Source organism: Ovis canadensis, chromosome 17, assembly GCF_042477335.2.
Source record: "Ovis canadensis isolate MfBH-ARS-UI-01 breed Bighorn chromosome 17, ARS-UI_OviCan_v2, whole genome shotgun sequence".
In the NCBI taxonomy this organism is placed as follows: Eukaryota; Metazoa; Chordata; class Mammalia; order Artiodactyla; family Bovidae; genus Ovis; species Ovis canadensis.
The window spans coordinates 40,274,188-40,294,614 of NC_091261.1; the positions used below are offsets into that span (position 1 = coordinate 40,274,188).

Here is a 20,427-nt window from a genome sequence, read left to right on the forward strand (position 1 = left end):
CTCAGGATTTAGTGATGAAAAAAATTTTAAGGTTCCTGTAATGCTGTTTTTTTTTTTTAATTCATTCAAATCTTTAACTGTTTTCTCATATTAGTAAAAGTAATGTTTTCTATTAACTAATGCATTTATTGACTCTGAGTGCTTTGTATAATCATAAAGAAGCAGCAGTGACTATGCTGCAGATTAACATTTCTTCCATATAGAGCCAAATTAAGTTGAATTTTATAAACTGGAAAATATTTTCTTTATTTTTACTTTACTTTCTTTTGGATTGTTGTGTCTTTTCTTAGGAAATGTAGCTGTTATTAGGTCATATATTGCTGGTGCTACCTCTCTTCAGGAAAGAACAAGTTCCATGGCAAACACAAGTGCTTGTCAAGCATTAGGCTTTATTCTAGGTCCAGGTAGGTGTTCTTCAGTTGTCATTACTTAGATTTGAATTGGGTAAACTTTGGAAGTTCAAATGTTAGATGAAATCCAAGAATAAAACCCCTGTGTGTGTGTGTTAGTCGCTCAGTTGTGTCCGACTCTTTGCAACCCCATGGACTGTAGCCCATCAGGGTCCTCTCTCCATGGGATTCTCCAGGCAAGAATGCTGGAGTGGATAGCCATTCCCTTCTCTAGGGGATCTTCCCGAGCCAGGGATCAAACCCGGATTGTAGGCAGATTCTTTACCATCGGAGCTGCCAGGGAAGCCCATAAAACCCCATAGCAGAAGGAAAAGGAAGGGAAATGATATTTTTTAATCCAGCTGTGAAGCTATGCTCCTTATATGTGTTAACTCATGTTCCACTAAATTAAGTGTTATTAGTCCCCATTGTACAGATTAGAACACCAAGGCATAGAGAATATGATAAATTATCCAGGGTCACCCTGGATAAATGGGAGGCATGAGATTCAGACCTAACTCTTTGAATCCAAAGTGTATGTTTTGTCAGGTTATCATTTAGCTTGGCACCTCAGCAAGAGTTTGCTTTTTTTTCCCCCCTGTTTATGAGAAACAGAGTTCTTTTAACTGAAGGATTTGGGGAAAGTTATAGCAAATTCTTTACCCTTTTGCCTTTTGTCCTTACCTTTAAAGAAAATTTACTAGTCTGTTCTTTCCAAGCTTTCATACTTTAGCTGAATATAAAAGTGTGTTAATGAGATTTACTATTTCTGTAAGACCAGTTAATTTTCTGCTAAATGAGTAGAGAAATTAATTTTTATGCCTATGAAGTGAAGTAAAGTCGCTCAGTCGTGTCCGACTCTTTGCAACCTGTGGACTGTAGCTTACCAGATTCCTCGGTCCATGACATTCTCCAGGCAAGAATACTGGAGTGGGTTGCCATTTATGCCTATAACAGCACTGAAAAGACATGTAATTTGTCCATGGTTTTAATATTGCAGTTATAAATAGCATAAATTTGAATGCAACTCAGTTTACTTCATCATCACCCCAGGCCCCCCTGGTTTCCATTATTTCTTCTCTTTAACAATAGAGAATCTAGTTCATCATTCACCAAAATCTAATATTTCAGTTTAGTGTTCTAGAATAAAATATAAGAAGAAATCTTATTTAAAAATATATTATAAAATACGAGAAGGCCTAGTCTGGGTCTTTTTAAATTTGCCATTCTCCCCTCAGTGTCTAGCATAGTACTTGGTAGATAGGCTGAGGTTCTCAGTAAATATTTTGACCATCTAAAAAGCATTTTAAAGATTATTCAGTAAAAAATTTTGTATTAAAGATGAGCAGATGTAAGCCTAAAAAGATGAGATGACTTTTCCAGTAATAACCACACCACTAAGCACAAACATTTATTCACTGCTTGTTGTTGTTGCTGTTTAGTTGCTAAGTCATGTCCAATTCTTTTGGACATTAGCAGACAGATTCTTTACTACTGAGCCACCAGGGAAGCCCATTAACTGCTTACTATGCATTAGATACTCTTCTAAGTGCTTTAGGTGCAATATTTTACTTAGTTTTCACTCTAAGACTACGTGTAAAGTAATGGCAGAACCAGATACAGAATCTAAATCAGGAGAGTAAACAAATACTTTTCCAATCCAATTTTTACCACAGATCCAAATCGAAAATTATATTAAATATATAGTTTAAATACTTTATCCACAGTAATGTTTAATAATATTAAAATGTGACATTTTCTTATAATGAGATTGGTTAAAGTTTAATAATTTATTTATGGAATAAATTGTATAATTTAAATATCCTCAGTCAGTTCAGTTGCTCAGTCATATCCTACTCTTTGGAACCCCATGGACTAAAGCACTCCAGGCTTCCCTGTCCATCACAGAGATCTTTTTTTAAAAAAGAAGATACATGTTATGTGAGGAGTAATCCTTCATGAATGTCTATACATCAGTGCTTCTCACTCATTTTTTACATCATTGTCTCCCAAAGGAGGCTTTTTAGACTTTTTTCTCCTAATTATTCCATCCTATGAAATTTTAATACCACACATCTGTATTGTATATATTTTTTGTACTGTACCCATATCTGTGTTTTGTACAGAAAAAGAGTAAATTTTTTGTCTCTCCCCACCAAGAACCAATTTTCGTGCTTCTTGAAATCCCTGTTGAGATTCCATACAGTATTTCTAATTTTGTGGTAAATGTTTTTCATATTTGTTTAATCCTGTACCTCCCATGTAATAATTCACATGTACATGTTTTGCTTTAATAAGTTTTTCAGACTTGTTTTGCACTCATTGGCGAAAAGGGCGTGACGTGGGATGTCATTAAGCTGCAGATAAACATGTACACAGCACCAGTTTTACTGGGTGCCTTCCTGGGAATTTTAAATATTATTCTGATCCTTACTATATTAAGGTAATTAGATAGAAATGATAAAACTACTCTTGTAGATTGTGAAATTAAATAAGCATTATCATTATTGAAGAATTATTATTTCTGTGATGTCTTTATTTGGTTTTTGATGTCTCTTGTACTTATATTTTTTAATAAGCGAATGCTTATGTGGTGCTCTTAACTAAAATAATGGATGATGAATAAGAACAGATTATAAATTCTTTGAAGATTCAAAGTTTGGTGTTGATTTACTAATTATAGGTTTCTAAGTAAGGTAATAGCATGAAAGCAACATTTTAGGTAGATTAATGATCAGTATCAACCTTAGATACAAAAATTCCTCATATATTTCATATCTTTTATATATCAGAAGAAATTTTATAAAACTAAAGAAGTTTTGTTACTATATATTACTTTGGAGTGTTTTATCCAAGAGTCCACAGATGTTTATAACTCATGTTGAAAACCATTGGAAAACTTCAGATATTGATTAAGGTAGCTCCTGTGTGCTCTTAGATTAACTGAGTACTTTTTCCATTTTATATGATAAAGTAATACAGTAATAATTGTAACATATCATTTTAACTTTATTGGTTATATCTCATAATAATTTCATTACTCAGAAGGCAGTAAAAGAATCTATCACAATGTGAAAAAATAGAAAGCTAATAATAAATTTAACCATTCATCTATTATACTAAGCCTTTCATGGATACAATATTTATGTTTTTCTTTTAAGAGAACATCGTGTGGATGACACAGGACGACAGTGTAAAAATATTAATTTTGAAGAAGGTACTATTAACCTGTTTGATTAAATTACTATAATATTACAGAGTGTTTCTCATGATTCTATCTGTTTGACATTTACTTGAATCTTATTTCTGAGGACAACACAATGGGTAATTGGGGAAGGTCTCCAATTTGAATTTCCAAAGTTGAAATTTACCTAATTTACTATTTTTACAAAGGCATACCTGTATCAGTGATTTGGTGTGCATAGCTGGCAGCTGGCAGGGTAAAACCATTGCTAAAAACTACTTCATCTTGTTTTCCAAGAGCCAGTATCCTAAAATCCTTGAGATCTTTGGAATGAATTCAGTAGTTTTGCCACCAAACGTATCTTTCTGATTCAAGTATTTCTTTGTTCACTTAATCATCGGTATAAGTATGGTTTCTCTTTTGCATTTTTATTATTTCGGTATACTCCACAAATGCACATTTTCATCCTATAGATCTTTCTCTGGCCCATAAATAGGTACCCAGTTTGGTAAGTATGTATAGTTTATTAAATAAACCATTATTTAAGTACTTCTAGTTATACCCTCCTTGGGGAGTGTCCCTTCGTGAAAAAGAATGCAATTTAGTCCTTGCCCTCAAGGAGTTTATAAAGCTTTGGAAAAGACAGAATTATTTTGCTGAGTTCTTTGATAGGCATTTTATTTAATTTTCACAGCAAAACTACTGGAAGGTAAAGTTAAAAGTAGTTCGGTGGAGAGCAGAGTGATGAGAAGCTATAGCAAATTTTAAACAAAGGATAAGTGTGATGTTAGTCAGATTCCAAGTGAGGCTAATCCAGATACGTGAAGACCTGAACTACAGCAGTAACTGAGAATGGAGAAGTGATAGATATGAGCTTTCAAAGAAAAAAGAAAATCAAGATTCTTGACAGGCTGGATAGGTAATGCTAAACAATGGAGGAGGTTGTTGAAGATGTCTGCTAGGGTTTGATTCCAGATAGTTGAAAGAATGAGAGAAAAAGAATTTAAGAAGGGACATTGGCTGAAAAGACAAAATGATTTCAGTTTAGATCAAGCCAAATACAGTGCTACTCTAGGAACAACTAAAAAATGCCAGAGGCATTTGTAATTTTGATGGTAGAAATTAAACCTAGAGATAGAAATCTGGGAGTCATCCAGTGAAAAACACTATAGCAAAAAAGAGAAAGGAGGAAAGGAAGGGATAGATGGATCAAGTGTGGCAAAATATTGTTGAATGTAGGGCATAGATGGATAAGAATATGTTTGGAATTTTTCAAAAGAAAGAACGCATGGTGAAGGAGTACCAACAGTAGGAATAAGCTACTTTTTGGAACAGGTGTAAAAGCGGATGCTAACTTAAAGGACCTATCAGATAAAGAGAAGGAGCAAGTTAAAGAGGATGTAGTTGGGGGCCGAGGAAGGGAAGATACACAAGAAGCAAAATCTTTCACAAGTTGAAGGAGATAACCATATATAGATCCTTGCTTTATTGACTTTAATATGCTTAGAAAGCACCTGGGAACCGTATTAAAACGCAGACTGTTTCAGTAGGCCTAGGGTGAGGCCGAAGTAGGGAGAATCTACATTTATAACAAGCTACCATGTGAGCTGATGCTGCTGATCTTGGAACCACACTTTGAGTAGCAAAGAACTACAGCTACACTGTCTAGTGTGGTAGTCACTGGTCAAACTTGACTGTTTAAACTTAGTTGCATTTAAGAAATTCCTGGAAATTCCCTGGCAGTCCGGTAGTTGGGACTTGGTGCTCTCACTGCCAGGGTCCTGGGTTTGATTCTTGTCAGGGAACTAAGATTTCTCAAGCCACACAGTGAGGCCAAAATAATGGAGAGTAATCTTAAAGAAAAAGAAATTCCTTGTTTTCACTATCTCACTAGCCACATTTCGGATTTTTGTTTTGTTTGTGTTTGTTTGCTTGCAGTGCTCTGTGGCTTGCAGGATATTAAACCAGGGATTGGACCCAGGCCACAACCGTGACAGCACTGAGTCCTGACCACTGGCCTGCCGGGGAAATCCCACACTAGCACGTTTCAAGTGCTCAGTTGATGGGTATATGTGCTAGTGGCCGACTGTATTGGACAGCACAGAGAAAGGACATTTCCATCACGTCAGGGTTCTCTTGGACAGCACTGATCTGAAACACAAATGAGAGTTTTAAAGGGAGTGATCTGTTATGTTTCATAAGATTTCTATGACCTTCAAAATAATTTTTATAAAACAAAGATCATTTTTAAATTTCAGTAAATGCTTAGATGAAAGCTATCAGGATTGTTCCTCTTATTAAAGGTGTTATCATGGGATCAGGTTTAATTTCCAGTTACACAGTTTTTTAATCAATATGTTAGTGTAGTGTTTTTTTAAAATTCTTATGATACCTAGTTAATTCCTGCAGTTTAGTATGCATCATTTCCGAGTCTCCCCACTAAAGCTAGCACTGGTTGGAGGCTGTGGAAAACTAACCACCCATTAGTAAACTATAGTCTAATTTGGGGCAATGTTGGTATTTGATTCAAAGGATTAAAGACTGGCTTAGGTCGTAATTGAGAATCAGGGAGGTCTATCCAAATAATTTAAGGCCCACAGGGACCAGAATCTACCCCAGAAAAGGAACTTGGCAAAGATGACTGGTTTTGTTTGTGTAAAAAGGAGGTTATAACCCTGTGTTGAGTGTTCAAGGTGCCTAATTGCCCACAAGTATAACAGACAGTTATTGGAAAAGAAACTCATTCTCAGGAATCCTGAGATATAAAGGCAGGCACTACTATGAAAAAAAAAAAATAGAAATTTGCTATGTCTTAGGAAAGTCACCCCCTGCCCTTACTTCTGCTGTGCATACACTTAAAGATAGCATAAGTAAATACATTCTTGTATTATTTACCTAGTTTACTCTAAGTAGGTAAATTATTAAAAAAGCATGATGGACGTATATAAATGCATGTATGTAACTTCATATTTTTAAATTACATCAGATACAGCTTATATTGAGTTTGTTGCTTAACTTCATAGTTCAAGATCAGTGAATATCTGAGCTCTTTTGCCTTCCTAATTTATGAAACTGCCATCAAATCTTGGTAGTTCTTTGCAAAAAATATAAATGGTAATGTGAGGACTTTTAAAATTCTGGTAAAAAATGCAATACTATTTACTAATACTAATTCACTGAAATTTAGAGTATGTATCCATTGAAGTGAATCATAGAACTGAGAACTGATTTAGTAAACTTCGAGTCTTCATGAAATCCTTGTAAATTTAAAATTTCAGTAAGGTAGAAAAAAAATTGCAACTGAAATGTACTTTGCATGAGATGATTTTATAGAATTCTATGGACATACAATTCTCTTTTTGAGAGATGCCAAATAGAAAATCTGAGTATTTATTGTGGATAACAGAATTGAAATGTATGTCCTGGAAAGAAAATTCACTTTAATTTTCAATGCCATTTAAAAATTATTTCTATCATGTAAAAATTCTGTTACTTTTAAACTATTTTGAAGCCTAAAAATCATTTTAAATGTTTAGTCATTGAATTTGCTATGTATAATTTTTACATTATTTTAGTGTCATGAGAAAATTAAATATGTAAGTAATATAATTTTTCTTTTGTTTACTGTAGCAAGTACAGATGAAGTCCAAGTCCCCCAAGGAAATATTGATCAAGTTGCTGTGGTGGCCACCAATGTTCTGTTTTTTGTGATTCTATTTATCTTTGCCCTTTTTGAAACGTAAGTTTTTTTTCTATTTTCATCTAAATCAGATTGTATAAACAACCCATATTTCTTTATGCAATATTAATCAGGCTTATAGATATTCTCAAAAACCTTATGTAAGGCATACTTTTCTTATGATGTAAAAAAAGCAAGTATAAATTATTTGCCTTTTAACTTGAATGTTGTTAATTCTCTGCTGATAAACTTACTGCCTTATAGTGAGTCTGTTTCACTCTTCTTCCTTTCCTTTGAGTTTTATGATAAATATAGTTATAAAACTGTGTATTAATTTACTTTAAGCTATGTAGCTCCCAACTTATGTATATTGGATTCAGTCTAGAAATTTTAACTCTATTTCAGCCCTAATCCTGCAAAAAAACTAGTATATCTGCCTTGTGTAGGCTTTATTGACCTACACAAGTTATCATTTGGCTTTATTTTTAAAATACTTTTCCATTATATTATTAAAATAATACATTCTTGTTAAAAATATTCCAAACACTGCAACTGTATTTCCATATCCACTACTTTCCCTGGAGGTAGCCACTGCTAATACATCAGTGTGTGTTTTATTTCCCTATCAATTTTTTCTATACAACTGTAAGTATTGAGGTTTGTGTGTGTGTGTGTGTCCATTAAGCCAACATAGAATATGTGATAGTATCATTTGACAGCTTGGTATATTCACTTACCAATATATTGTAACATTTTTATGCTGGTATATTTTATGCCAGATCTACTTGATTTTTAAAAAATTATTGAGATATATGAAAGTTTTACCTCATCTCATTTTGTGGGCATTTATTTTATTATGGTAAATATTGTTGTTCAGTCACCAGTCATCTCTCTGCAGCTCCACAGACTTCAGCACGCCAGGCTTCCCTGTCCTTCACTACCTCTCAGAGTTTGCTCAAACTCATGTCCATTGATTGAGTCAATGATGCCATCCAACCATATCATACTGTTTCTCTCTTCTCCTCCTGCCCTCAATCTTTCCCAGCATCGGGGTCTTTTCCAGTGAGTCGGCTTTTTGCATCGGGTAGCCAAAGTATGAGAGCTTCAGCTTCAACATCAGTCCTTCTAATGCATATTCCGGGTTGATTTCCTTTAGGATTGACTAGTTTGATCTACTTGCTGTCCAAGGGACTCTCAAGAGTCTTCTCCAGTACCACAGTTTGAAAGCATCAATAAAACTTTTTTTTTTCAATTTTAAGGATTTAATTTATTCTCTTGTATATTTATTCCCCATTAATCCATGTTGAGCCATGTTAATGGTGGTTGTTGTTTGGTTGCTTGGTTACGTCCAGCTCTCTTGCGGCCCTATGGACTGTATAGCCCTCCAGGCTCTTCTGTCCATGGGATTTCCCAGGTATGAATATTGAAATGGGTTGCCATTTCCTTCTCTGGAGGATTTTCCCAACCCAGGGATTGAACTTGGATCTCCTGCATTGGCAGGCAGATTCTTTACCACTGAGCTACCAGGGAAGCCACATGTTACTGGACATGTATTAAACTTTTAGTCTGCTGTGATTCTTAGAACTTTTCTGCCATATTTTCTTTTGTTTTTAAATTGAGATCAAATTTGTATATAATATTGTACTTGTTGTTTAAGGTATATCATTTTACTTTTTTTTTTTTGGCTGCAATGGGTCTTTGTTCCTGTGCAGGCTTTCTCTAGTCACAGTGAGCAAGAGCCACTCCCTGGTTGTGATGCGTAGGCTTCTCATTGTGGTGACTTCTCTAGTTGTGGAGCACAGGCTCTAAGGTGCCGGCCCTTCAGTAGCTATGGTGCCCAGGCCTAGTTGCCACACAGCATGTGGAATCTTTCTGGACCAGGGCAGTCAAACCCAAATGCTGCATTGGCAGGTGAATTCTCTACCACCAGGCATGTCCCTGTTTTAATTATTTTTAATTGTACAATTCAGTGATATTAAATACATTCACAGTGTTGTGCAACCATCACCACACCCATCCCCGGAACCTTTTTATCATCCCAAACAGAAGCATGACTACACCCATTAATCAGTAAGTCCCCATTCCTTCTCACCCTGCCCCTGGTTGCCTCTATTCTACTTTCTTTCTGTATGAATTTGCCTAGTCTGGGTACTTCATATAAGTGGAATCATGCAATCTTTATCATTTTGTATCTTGCATGTTTCACTTGGCATGATATTTTCAAGGTCCTTCCATGTTGTAGCATGTGTCAGAATTTTATACTTTTAATAACTGAATAATATTCCACTGTATGTATATATCAGTTTTGTTTATCCATTCATCTGTCAGTGGAAATTTGGGTCATTTCCACCTTTTGCCTATTGTAGATGCTCCTATGAACATAAGTATCCTATGAATATGAGTATCTGAGTCCCTGCTTTCAATTCTTTTGGGTATCTACCCAGAAGTGGAAAGGCTGGATAATATGATAATTCTGTGTTTAGCTTATTGAAAAACCACTGAACTGTTTTCTAAAGCAGCTCATCTGATTTTAAAATAAAAATGATGATGTTAAAAAAATGGTGATGTGCTGGGACTTTACTGGTGGTCCAGTGATTAAGATGCCATGCTTCCAATGCAGAGGATGCTGGTTCAAACCCTGGTCAGGGAACTAAAATCCCACATACCATGTTGCCAAAAAAGTCATTTTTTTCAGAGATTTTTTTTTTTCACTTATTTACTCATATCATGCTTTATGGAAATTTCTCTTTTTCCAACTTTTCTCTTTTTGATGTTATTTGCCTGGTTAGATATTGCTGTAAAAATCACCAAGACAAATGGAAATACTCTAAATCTGCCCAAAACAGGTAACTCCTGGAGTTCTAGAGCAGAGTAAATAACAGGTTCACCGAGAGGCCACGACACCAGCAGATGCCCCTTCCTAACGGAGTAGATGGGTTGAGGAACCTGCTGATGGTTATTACCTCCCTCTGGAGCAGTGGCCACTCACCTTGGCTGCATATTGGAATCACCTGCGATGCTTAAATAAACACCAGTGCCTGGGTCCTACCCACCCCACCCAGACTCTTACTTGGGTATAGTCTAATAGTGGAGATATTCTTGCCAAGAGTCCCTGGCATTCTGATAAGAAGCCAAGTTGAGAGCCACTGCATTAGGAGACTGGATTGTTCGATTTAAGTCCTATGTCACGTGTCAGTCTAAGGGATAAGCTATGGGGCCTCAACTTTCCTTTGACTCTGTTTAGTCATAGCCCTTTATGTACATCCATATCTTTGTTAGAAAAAATATGTCCCATTTGTGGTAATTTTGGTAGAGCTGAAATATGGATGGCTGCTATTATCAAGACATGTCTACCTTGTCAAATGTTTGCAGAAGCTTTCACTCTTGTTCTCAAATAAAAGTTCTTTTTTTGAAAAAAAAAAGTGATTTTTTTTAAAGAGTGACTATTTTAAAATATTTTAAAATTCTTTTTGTAGCCAATTAACAGAAGGAGATAGAAAGTCAGAAAAGAAGATTGTCAAGGAAGGAGACGGATAGTCATATAAAGGAAGAGTAGCCTTAGATGTAGGGAGAAAAATATGTGCATTCAAAGTTAAGTATAAAAGAGACCGAGGAAGAGAAAAAGCAATCCCATAAGTTTCTCATAACTTAACCATAGTAATATTATTTCATTGAAAAGAGACCAATTTAAACCAAAATGCAACCATGACTTCTTATATTAGAATGGTAGGAATTATAGTTTGTTTTCTTTTCCTGTTTTTCAGACTTTTTGCAGTGTGGATATGTTACTTATGTAATTATAATAACTATTAAAAAATAAAAATGAAGACAGCCAAACTTAGTAGCCTGTGTTACTGTGATATTATGTTACAATAAAATGTCCTTAAAATGTGTTAAAATTTTTGTTTATATAGATCTGATGTCATTGATAAAAGTGATACAAATTCTTAAATGTGTTGGTATCTAATAAAGCTTACTATTTCAACTTTAACCATGACTAAGGTTTAAATAAAATGAGAATGAGTTATCTTTTGTTTCTATTAGCATTGTGACTCCATTAACAATGGATATGTATGCCTGGACCAGAGAACAAGCTGTATTATATGATGGAATAATACTTGCTGCTCTTGGAGTTGAGGCAGTTATTATTTTCATGGGGATAAAACTACTTTCCAAAAAGTAAGTTATGTGTCTTTTTTTTAATTTCACACCTGTTTTTTTTTTTTTTAATAAAACATGAAATAGAGCTAATGATGTAAGTGAATGTATCAGTAAAATAATGTGAATCTTTTTTCTTATTGTATGAGTTTTAGTCCTTGGATGTTTGCAAACATTTAAAATTTATTAAAGAAGCATATTTCTATACCATGTAGAAGATTTTTTGGTAAAGCAAGAATATCTTACAAAGTGAATAATTTTCTTCTAATGTATCTTTTGTATATTTTATTTAAAGTATCTCTGTAAGTGTATTTCATAAAATATTGTTCTTCTATGTGGTAATATATGTTATACAACAAGAAAGATTAATGGTTAAGTCTGGAAAATTCTGGTTAAAATAATCAAACTCCTTTACTCTAAAACTTCTAAATCTTCAGTATATATACTATATCATCATGGCAAATAGAGAATGTAGCATTTCTCAAAGTTAATTGCAGCTTTGATCATACAACACTTTTTTAGTTTTTTTATTTTTAAAATTTATTTTTAATTGAAGGATAATTGCATTACAGTGTTGTGTTGGTTTCTGCCATATATCAACAGGAAATAGGCACAGGTTTACATGTTTCCTTGCTCTTGAACCTCCCTCCCTGCTCCACCCCATCCCACCGCTCTAGGTTGTCACAGAGCACCAGGTTGAGCTCCCTGTGTTATAAAGCAACTTCCCATTAGCTATCTGTTTTACATATAGTAATGTATATGTTTCCCTGCCACTCTCTCAGTTCACTGTCCCACCCTCTCCTTCCCCCCACTCTGTCCATAAGTCTGTTCTCTATGGATCATAGACACTTTTTTAAAGAAGCATTTTGCAAAAGTAAACTGTAAGGAAATTCTTGTATAAAATTTAGTTCATATCATCCGTGGTGGTATGTTAGTTGATGAATTCAGTTTTAACAATTTAATTATTCCTGAATGCTTTAACAATATAACTTTAATACAGTTCTAAGATCATTTGACAAATACTGAGTCAGTGCATAGGGTTGGATGCTATGGGGAATTCTACGAAGATTCTTGTCTTTATAGAGCCAAGAAAGAGGCCAGATTATACAGTGGAAGTGAGAAATAGATTTAAGGGACTAGATCTGATAGACAGAATGGTGACTGCAGCCATGAAATTAAAAGATGCTTAATTTCTTGGAAGAAAAGTTATGACAGCATATTAAAAAGCAGAGATACTACTTTGCCAACAAAGGTCTGTCTAGTCAAGGCTATGGTTTTTCCGGTAATCATGTGTGGATGTGAAAGTTGGCCTATAAAGAAAGCCTGAGGGCCAAAGAGTTGATGCTTTTGAACTGTGGTGTTGGAAAAGACTCTTGAGAGTCCCTTGGACTACAAGGAGATCCAACCAGTCCATCCTAAAGGAGATCAGTCCTGGGTGTTCTTTGGAAGGACTGATGTTGAAGCTGAAACTCCAATTCTTTAGCCACCTAATGTGAAGAGCTGACTCATTTGAAAAGACCCTGATGCTAGGAAAGATTGAGGGCAGGAGAAGAAGGGGACGACAGAGGATGAGATGGTTGGATGGCATCATTGACTCAGTGCACATAAGTCTGAGTAAACTCTGGGAGTTGGTGATGGACAGGGAGGCCTGGCGTGCTGCAGTCCATGGGTTCGCAAAGAGTTGGACACGACTGAGTGACTGAACTGAGCTAAACTGAACGAGGCCAATATATAGATAGAGATATAGACATCAATTCATATTCAGTTAAATAATAGTAGATGTATTACATCTTGCTACAAAGTAGAGTGTCCTGCTGATATTCTTACAGGTTATCCAATTTCATACCTTCCAAGAGCTTGTATTCTATGGAAAGCCAGTAAACACAAGTATGAAATCAGGTCATAATAAGTAGTATAAAGAATAGAGCACAGGAAGAGAATGAAAAGTGGCATGGGTAGTGTTTTGATTGGCTTCTCAAGGAAAGCAGCTCAGTTTGAAGTTACATCCAGGTTGAGACTTGAGTGAAATCAGAGAATAGCCATTTCAGGGGCCTGAACTCTTGCCTCAGAAGACTGACCTTCATATAAATAAGGAACAAGCAGGAAGGCCATTTTGGCTAGAGCAGAATGAGAGAAATGGCAAATGAGGGGAGATCAGGTTGGAAAGATATGAAACCTTGTAGGTATTCTGAGGGTGATGGGAAGTGTTGGGTTTCTTTTGTTTCAGGAGCCTTTGGTCTTATTTGTGTGTTTCACATTTTATTATGGAAAATTTCTAACATAAGCAAAGATGTAGAGAGAATCATGTCCTGAATGTCTAACATCTGTTATCCAGTTTCAACAGTTATAACCTTGGATAATCTTGATTCATCTATACCACTCCCTATCCTCCACACCGGGATCATTTTGAAGCTGATGTTAGACATCATTTCATGTCTTCCATAAATATTTCAGTATGTATCTCTAAAAGTTGACAACATTATCACAGCTAAAAAAATTAACAGTGATTTCTAAATATCATCAAATATCTAGTGTGTATTCAGATTTTCTCCACTATCTTAATTTTTTTAAAAAATTTGTTTTGTCTTATTTTATAGCTTACTCACTTGACTCAGGCCCTTATGTTTCTTAAATATCTTGGTATAGCTTTCAGAGGAGAGACAGAGATTCTTTGCTTTCATTAATTGGTTTTTAAAATAACTAGTGGATTCCATAACATCCTCTAAGTTACCAAGAATATTCTATTTTAATATAGTATGTATTTATAGGTTATAACATTTTTATGTGTTTCACGTCACTGTCACTACTATTCTCTTTGGTATTCAGGTCATGTTTTTGGCCAGCTTCCTCAAATTGACTCTGAGCCCTTATTTTTGGCTGCACTGCACAGCATGTGGGATCTTAGTTCCCCAGCCAGGGTTCAAACCCGTGCCCCTGCGGTAGAAAGGCAGAGCTCTAACCACTGGACAGCCAGGGAATTCTTTTATGACCAGTAGTCACTGATAATTTCTATTCTTTCTGGTATGGTAAGATGTCAAGGCTCATCTTAATACTTCTGGTCCTAGACTTGAAATCAGCCAGTTTTCAGAGGAGTCCTCGTTCCTCTTAGTGGGAAATTATAGTTTGTATTTGTTTTAATTAATATATCACTTTAAGTATCAAAATATTATTTGTTTATAGTTTTAAAAATGGTAAAGGTAATGGAACTATATGTTATAATACACTGTTTCATTTTCAAATTAGAGTTTCTGTTCTTTAACAGGACTGGTGAGCGTGCTCTTCTACTGGGAGGACTCATCATTATATGGGTTGGCTTCTTTGTCTTGTTACCTTGGGGAAATCAGTTTCCCAAAATACAGTGGGAAGGTATAGCCATTCATAATTCTATAATGTTAGCCCCTGTTATTCATCTAAAATTAACAAGTAATACACTGTACTAATTTTGTTTTCATAGATTTACATAATAACTCAATCCCTAATACCACATTTGGAGAAATAATTATTACTCTTTGGAAGTCTCCGAGAGAAGATCACAGTGAAGAACCAACTGGTTGCCCAGTTGAACAAGCGTGGTGCCTGTATACCCCCATGATCCATCTGGCCCAGTTCCTCATATCAGCTGTGCTAATTGGAATAGGCTATCCATCCTGCAATGTTATGTCCTATACATTATATTCAAAAATTCTGGGACCAAACCCTCAGGTGAGTCCGTTATTCTGACGTTGCAGTTGTGTGAGGTACGTATGTATACTTGCAAGCACTCACATTTTTTTTTTTTCCAACCAGTCTCCATTTTTACACAAGCTGATTTAGGGGATTTTTATCATACTCAGCATTTTAAATTTAAAACCCCACCGCTTTCATAAAGTACTTACAAGATTGTAAGCTGAAATTTAACAGAAAGTACTTTAAGTTGAACTCAGATTATGAGCTCTAAGTTATTTTCATAGAAAAAATTATCTGAAGCATACTTTTAAGAAACTCATTGTTAAACTAGGCAACAGTTAGCCAACCAAAATTGATAGCCAAATTTGGATCTAGACTTAATTTCATGTGGTCCTGGGGACAGTTATCAAGAGATGAAAACACAGTAGTCTGAAAAGTATGCAGCAGTTTTGTTATTTTAAATTTGTTCTTATAAGAATTTCCATATTCATTATTTAAAACTTAGAAAAAGTATAGAAGCAAAATGGAGAAAAGTATCAAAGAGACAAGTACTACAGTTTGGTGAAATATACTTCCACTTAGAGTCTTTATCCATGTGTTTGTGCATGGGTGTGGGGGCCTAACACAAAAATAGGACTGTATCTTTGATACTATTTTGTAATCTGTTTTTTAAAATTATGCTGTAAATATTCTCCCATAACATTTAATTTTAAGGAATTATCTTTTAATGGAGACATATTCTATCTTATGTACCATCATTTACTCAGTCATTTTCCTATGACTGTACATTTAGGTTATTTCAGATTTTACTTCTGACTTTCCTTTTTGGTGCATGCATGCTTAAGTCGCTTGAGTCATGTCCGACTGCGATTGTATAGACTGTAGCCCATCAGTCTCCTCTATCCATAGGATTCTCCAGGCAAGAATACTGGAGTGGGTTGCCAAGTCCTCCTCCAGGGGATCTTTCTGGTCCAGGGACTAAACCTGCATCTCTTATGTCTCCTGAATTGGCAGGCAGGTTTTTTACCACAAGTACCACCTGGGAAGCAGTTATTTAAATGGCAACAGAATGAAAAACAGTATCTTCCTTTTTATAAAAATTAAACTGATGGTTTTACATTTTCAAGGTAGAAATTAGTATTTTTCTTTAAATAAAGCAAAGATAAAAGTTCATTATCACTCTTTTTAAACTATAATAATAAACATTTTAGTAATTTCTGGACTTTTTAATCTATAAAGTTATATTTTCACATTTTCAAAATCAGGAATAAATGCATATTAGTTACAAAAACAGTACATGATAGTTGTAAGAAAAGTCAAATAATTTGAAATGTATATAGCAGAAAAGGAAGGATCCCCTTAGCCCATCATACTGTAGTTAACCACTTCATAGTGTACTCCATTTGTACTCTTCGTGACTTTTGTTACGCCTTCTCAAATATATCCACCCTCATGCCTTTTAAAAAATATGAATTATATCTCAAGTATGTAAACTTTTTTCTACATTTTGGATTTTTTTCCCTTTAATATACCATGACTTTCTATGTCAACACGAATAGATGTTAATCTCATTATAAGATCTTATTCTGTATATGGATCTCCTTATTCTTTTAAGCAACTACACAGCATTCCATTTATTAAAAGTGCCATAAATTATTTACTCAGTCCACATTTGACAGGTCATTTACAATTGGGGGGATATTAAAAATTGAATTAAGTTACTTGAAAATTAAACTTATCCAAGAGATTTGAAGCCCGATTTGGCCGACTCCACTGTATTAATTCCCATGTCACCACAATGTCACTGCTCCAACTACAGTGTCCAAAATGCAGCATTACTTTTAATATCCCCCCAATTGTAAATGACCTGTCATATGTGGACTGAGTAAATAATTTATGGCACTTTTAATAAATGGAATGCTGTGTAGTTGCTTAAAAGAATTAAGGAGATCCATATACAGAATAAGATCTTATAATGAGATTAACATCTCATAGAGGGGGTTTCCCTAGTGGCTCAGATGGTAAAGTGTCTGTCTGCAATGCAGGAGACACAGGTTCGATCCTGGGTTGGGAAGATCCCCTGGAGAAGGAAATGGCAGCCCACTGCAGTATTCTTGCCTACAAAATTCCATGGAAGGCGGAGCCTGGTAGGCTACTGTCCATGGGGTCGCAGAGTTGGACACGACAGAGTGACTTCACTTCACTTCACCAATCATAGAAATTTGTGAACATAGGAAATAATATATGTAAAGCACCTAATGTAGTGTCTGGAAAATAGCAAGTACAAAACAAATGTTAGCCTTAAAAGGTAAGTTTATAAATCATTTCAGTAGACAGTGTTTGTTCTTTTATACTACTTTTATTTTTCCTAAAGTGAAAGAAGTGAAAGTGAAGTTGCTCAGTCGTGTCCGACCCTTTGCGACCCCATGGACTGTAGCCTACCAGGCTCCTCCGCCTGTGGGATTCTCCAGGCAAGAGTACCGGAGTGGGGTGCCGTTTCCTTCTCCAGGAGATCTTCTCAACCCAGGGATCGAACCTGGGTCTCCCGCATTGCAGGCTTCCTAAATAGTATATCAAATAAGTTTATCATTCATTATTTATTGTATTTATAGAGAAGCGCTTTGTATTTAATTTGAAAACAACAGAGAAAATGGCTACATCTGAGTATGCGTGTGCTTCTCCCCCCACAGGGTGTGTACATGGGCTGGCTAACAGCGTCGGGAAGTGCAGCACGGATTCTTGGACCTGTCTTCATCAGCCAAGTGTACACTGCCTGGGGTCCACGGTGGGCTTTCAGCCTGGTGTGTGGGATGGTGGTGCTTACCATCACACTCCTGGGTGTGGTTTACAGAAGACTCATTGCTTTTTCTGTAAGGCATGGAAGGATTCAAGAATAACCTAGCTAAGACTGTGTGGAAAGTACTTGTGTGAAACTTTCTCTTTTTTAAGACTCTTCTTGACAACTGCTATGAGTCAGTTTCCTAAAGTCAGGTTGTAGGTAATCGTATATGTTGCAAAACAAGAACGTATATTGAATAAAATAGGGAATTCTATGTGTAATTGTGACTAGCAAGGTAATATGAAAATTCTGGATTATAGTTTTCCTTGTCTCAAAAAAAGAAACAGTTTCCATAAGACCTTTTTTGGGGATGGCATGAAGTCATGAATGAATAGACAGTGCTCTATAAATGTGAAGTTATACCCTTAAGTCAAACTGCAGAAGTGTCATTAAAATAATGAGATCTATGCAGTGAAATCATAAGGAGAGTTCTGTATGAATTACCCGTGATAGAATGAAATCACAGAAATTATTTACCTAAATAGAGGGATTTTTATTGAAAGGTAGCTCCTTTTTATTTACTAAAAAATACATTTTCTGTTATTATCAAGTTTTCCTTATAAAATAAAATCATGACTTAAATTTTCCACTTACCATGCCTGTCATCCTGCCTTAGCTTCTATAAGTCATGATTTTTAATACTATACTTTGCATCTTATTTTAGTTTTGGTTCTTATTAAGTAACTATTATTTTATTTACTTTTTCTCTTGTCTCAGTAGTGGTCGGGAAGACCCAACAGTTTTCAGTCTTGTCTGCATAGCAACTGAGAACCACAGAATTTAAAATTTGGATAGGCCATGGTAACCCCAATATAGTTAGCTAATGAATATCTGAGGTAAAATGCCTTTAACTAACAGTTTACTGAGTTTACTAGAAGTTGGCTAAATTACACTATGTACACATTACTACCTCACAGGAATTTGAATGCTGCTAAAAGGGACTAGTACAGAACTATATATATGGATGATCTGTATTACCCCAAAATGCAGAAATGTTTCTAAATACTTTTCCAAATGTTTCCTACTGTTATAATAAAGTTTTCAAAACCGAGAGTAAACATTATAATCTGCACTTTATATTGTTTGCTGTCCTTTCTTTGGTGGTGGTGGTGGGGTGGCTTGAATAACACATTTATTTCTCACAGTTCTGGTCTAGAAGTCTAAGATCAAGGTGCTAGCAGGGTTGGTTTCTTCTGAGGCTTTTCTCCTTGGTATGTAGTGCATGCATACTCTTGTCGTGTCTGACTCTTTGTGACCCCCGTTGATGTAGCTTGCCAAGCTCCTCTGTCTGTGGAATTTCCCAGGCAAGAATACTGGAGTGGGTTGCCATTTCCTCCTCCAGGGGGATCTTCCTGACTGAGGGATCGAAACCACATGTCCCGTGTCTCCTGCATTGGCAAGTGGATTCTTTACCACTGAGCTACCTGGGAAGCCATCTTGGTATGTAGAGGGTTATCTTTTTCCTGTGTCTTTTGTTTTTTTTTGGCTTTATTGAGATATAATGGACATATAACATTGTATAGGTTTAAGGTGTACAACATGTTGATTTGATCCTTAAATAATGCAAAATGATTACAGTAGCATTAGCTATCACCTCCATCATATCACATAGTTTCTTTCATGGTGAGAACATTAAAATCAACTCTTAGCAATTTTTAAGTGTACAGTACAGTGTTACTAACTATAATCACCAGGAAGTTTGTACTCTTAGACCAACATCTCTCCATTCCCTTCACTCCCTCGCCCCTGGCAATTCTCATTCCACTCTGCCTCTAATAGTTTGGCTCTTTTAGATTTCACATACAAGTGGTGTCATACAGTATTTGTCCTCTCTGTGGTTATTAACTTAGCATAATGCCCTCAGGGTCCATCCATGTTGTCACAAATGGCAGAATCTTTCTTATGGCTGAATAATGTTCACACACACACATACTTAACTGAAAACCTCCCCGGTGGCTCAGACGGTAAGGCATCTGCCTGCAATGCAGGAGACCTGGGTTCAATCCCTGCGTCGGGAAGATCCCCTGGAGAAGGAAATGGCAACCCACTCCAGTACTCTTGCCTGGAAAATTCCATACATGGATGAGCCTGGTAGGCTAGAGTGCATGGGATCACAAAGAGTTGGGCACGACTGAGCAACTTTACTGGCTCACTGGTTCCTTATCCATTCGTCTGCTGATGGACACCTAGGTTGTCTATCATCTCATTGCTGTTGTAAATAATGCTGTAGTAACATGAGAAGGCACATATCTCCTGATATTCTGCCTTCATCTTCTTTGGATATATACCTGGTGGAATTATTGGATCACATGGTCTTGATATTTTAAGGAATCTCCACACTCTTGCAATGGCTGTACCAATTTATATTCCCATCAGCAGTACATGAATGTTTCCTTTCTCTGCACACTTAGTTTTTATCTTTTTGATGATAGCCATTTTTAACAGGAAGAGGTGATATATTTCACTGTTGGTGTTCACTGCTGTGAACAGGCTTTCACCAGCTGTGCGCGGG

The 20,427-nt window shown here is 35.8% G+C and overlaps 1 protein-coding gene across 4 annotated transcripts in view; it reads left to right on the top strand.

Moving 5' to 3' along the window:
* Positions 1 to 18,992, top strand: part of MFSD8 (major facilitator superfamily domain containing 8) — a 40,443-nt gene extending 21,451 nt beyond the window's left edge. For 2 of the 4 annotated variants that reach the window (XM_069557446.1, XM_069557447.1), the window contains 8 exons: positions 291 to 404; positions 2,688 to 2,832; positions 3,551 to 3,606; positions 7,204 to 7,312; positions 11,297 to 11,431; positions 14,673 to 14,776; positions 14,865 to 15,112; positions 17,767 to 18,992. In XM_069557446.1, coding sequence (XP_069413547.1) covers positions 291 to 404; positions 2,688 to 2,832; positions 3,551 to 3,606; positions 7,204 to 7,312; positions 11,297 to 11,431; positions 14,673 to 14,776; positions 14,865 to 15,112; positions 17,767 to 17,973 — 1,118 coding nt within the window. In that variant the 3' untranslated portion in view covers positions 17,974 to 18,992. The remainder of the gene's footprint in view (positions 1 to 290; positions 405 to 2,687; positions 2,833 to 3,550; positions 3,607 to 7,203; positions 7,313 to 11,296; positions 11,432 to 14,672; positions 14,777 to 14,864; positions 15,113 to 17,766) is intronic. The other 2 variants (XM_069557448.1, XM_069557449.1) reach the window with 1 other exon arrangement.
* The last annotated feature ends 1,435 nt before the right edge of the window (positions 18,993 to 20,427 follow it).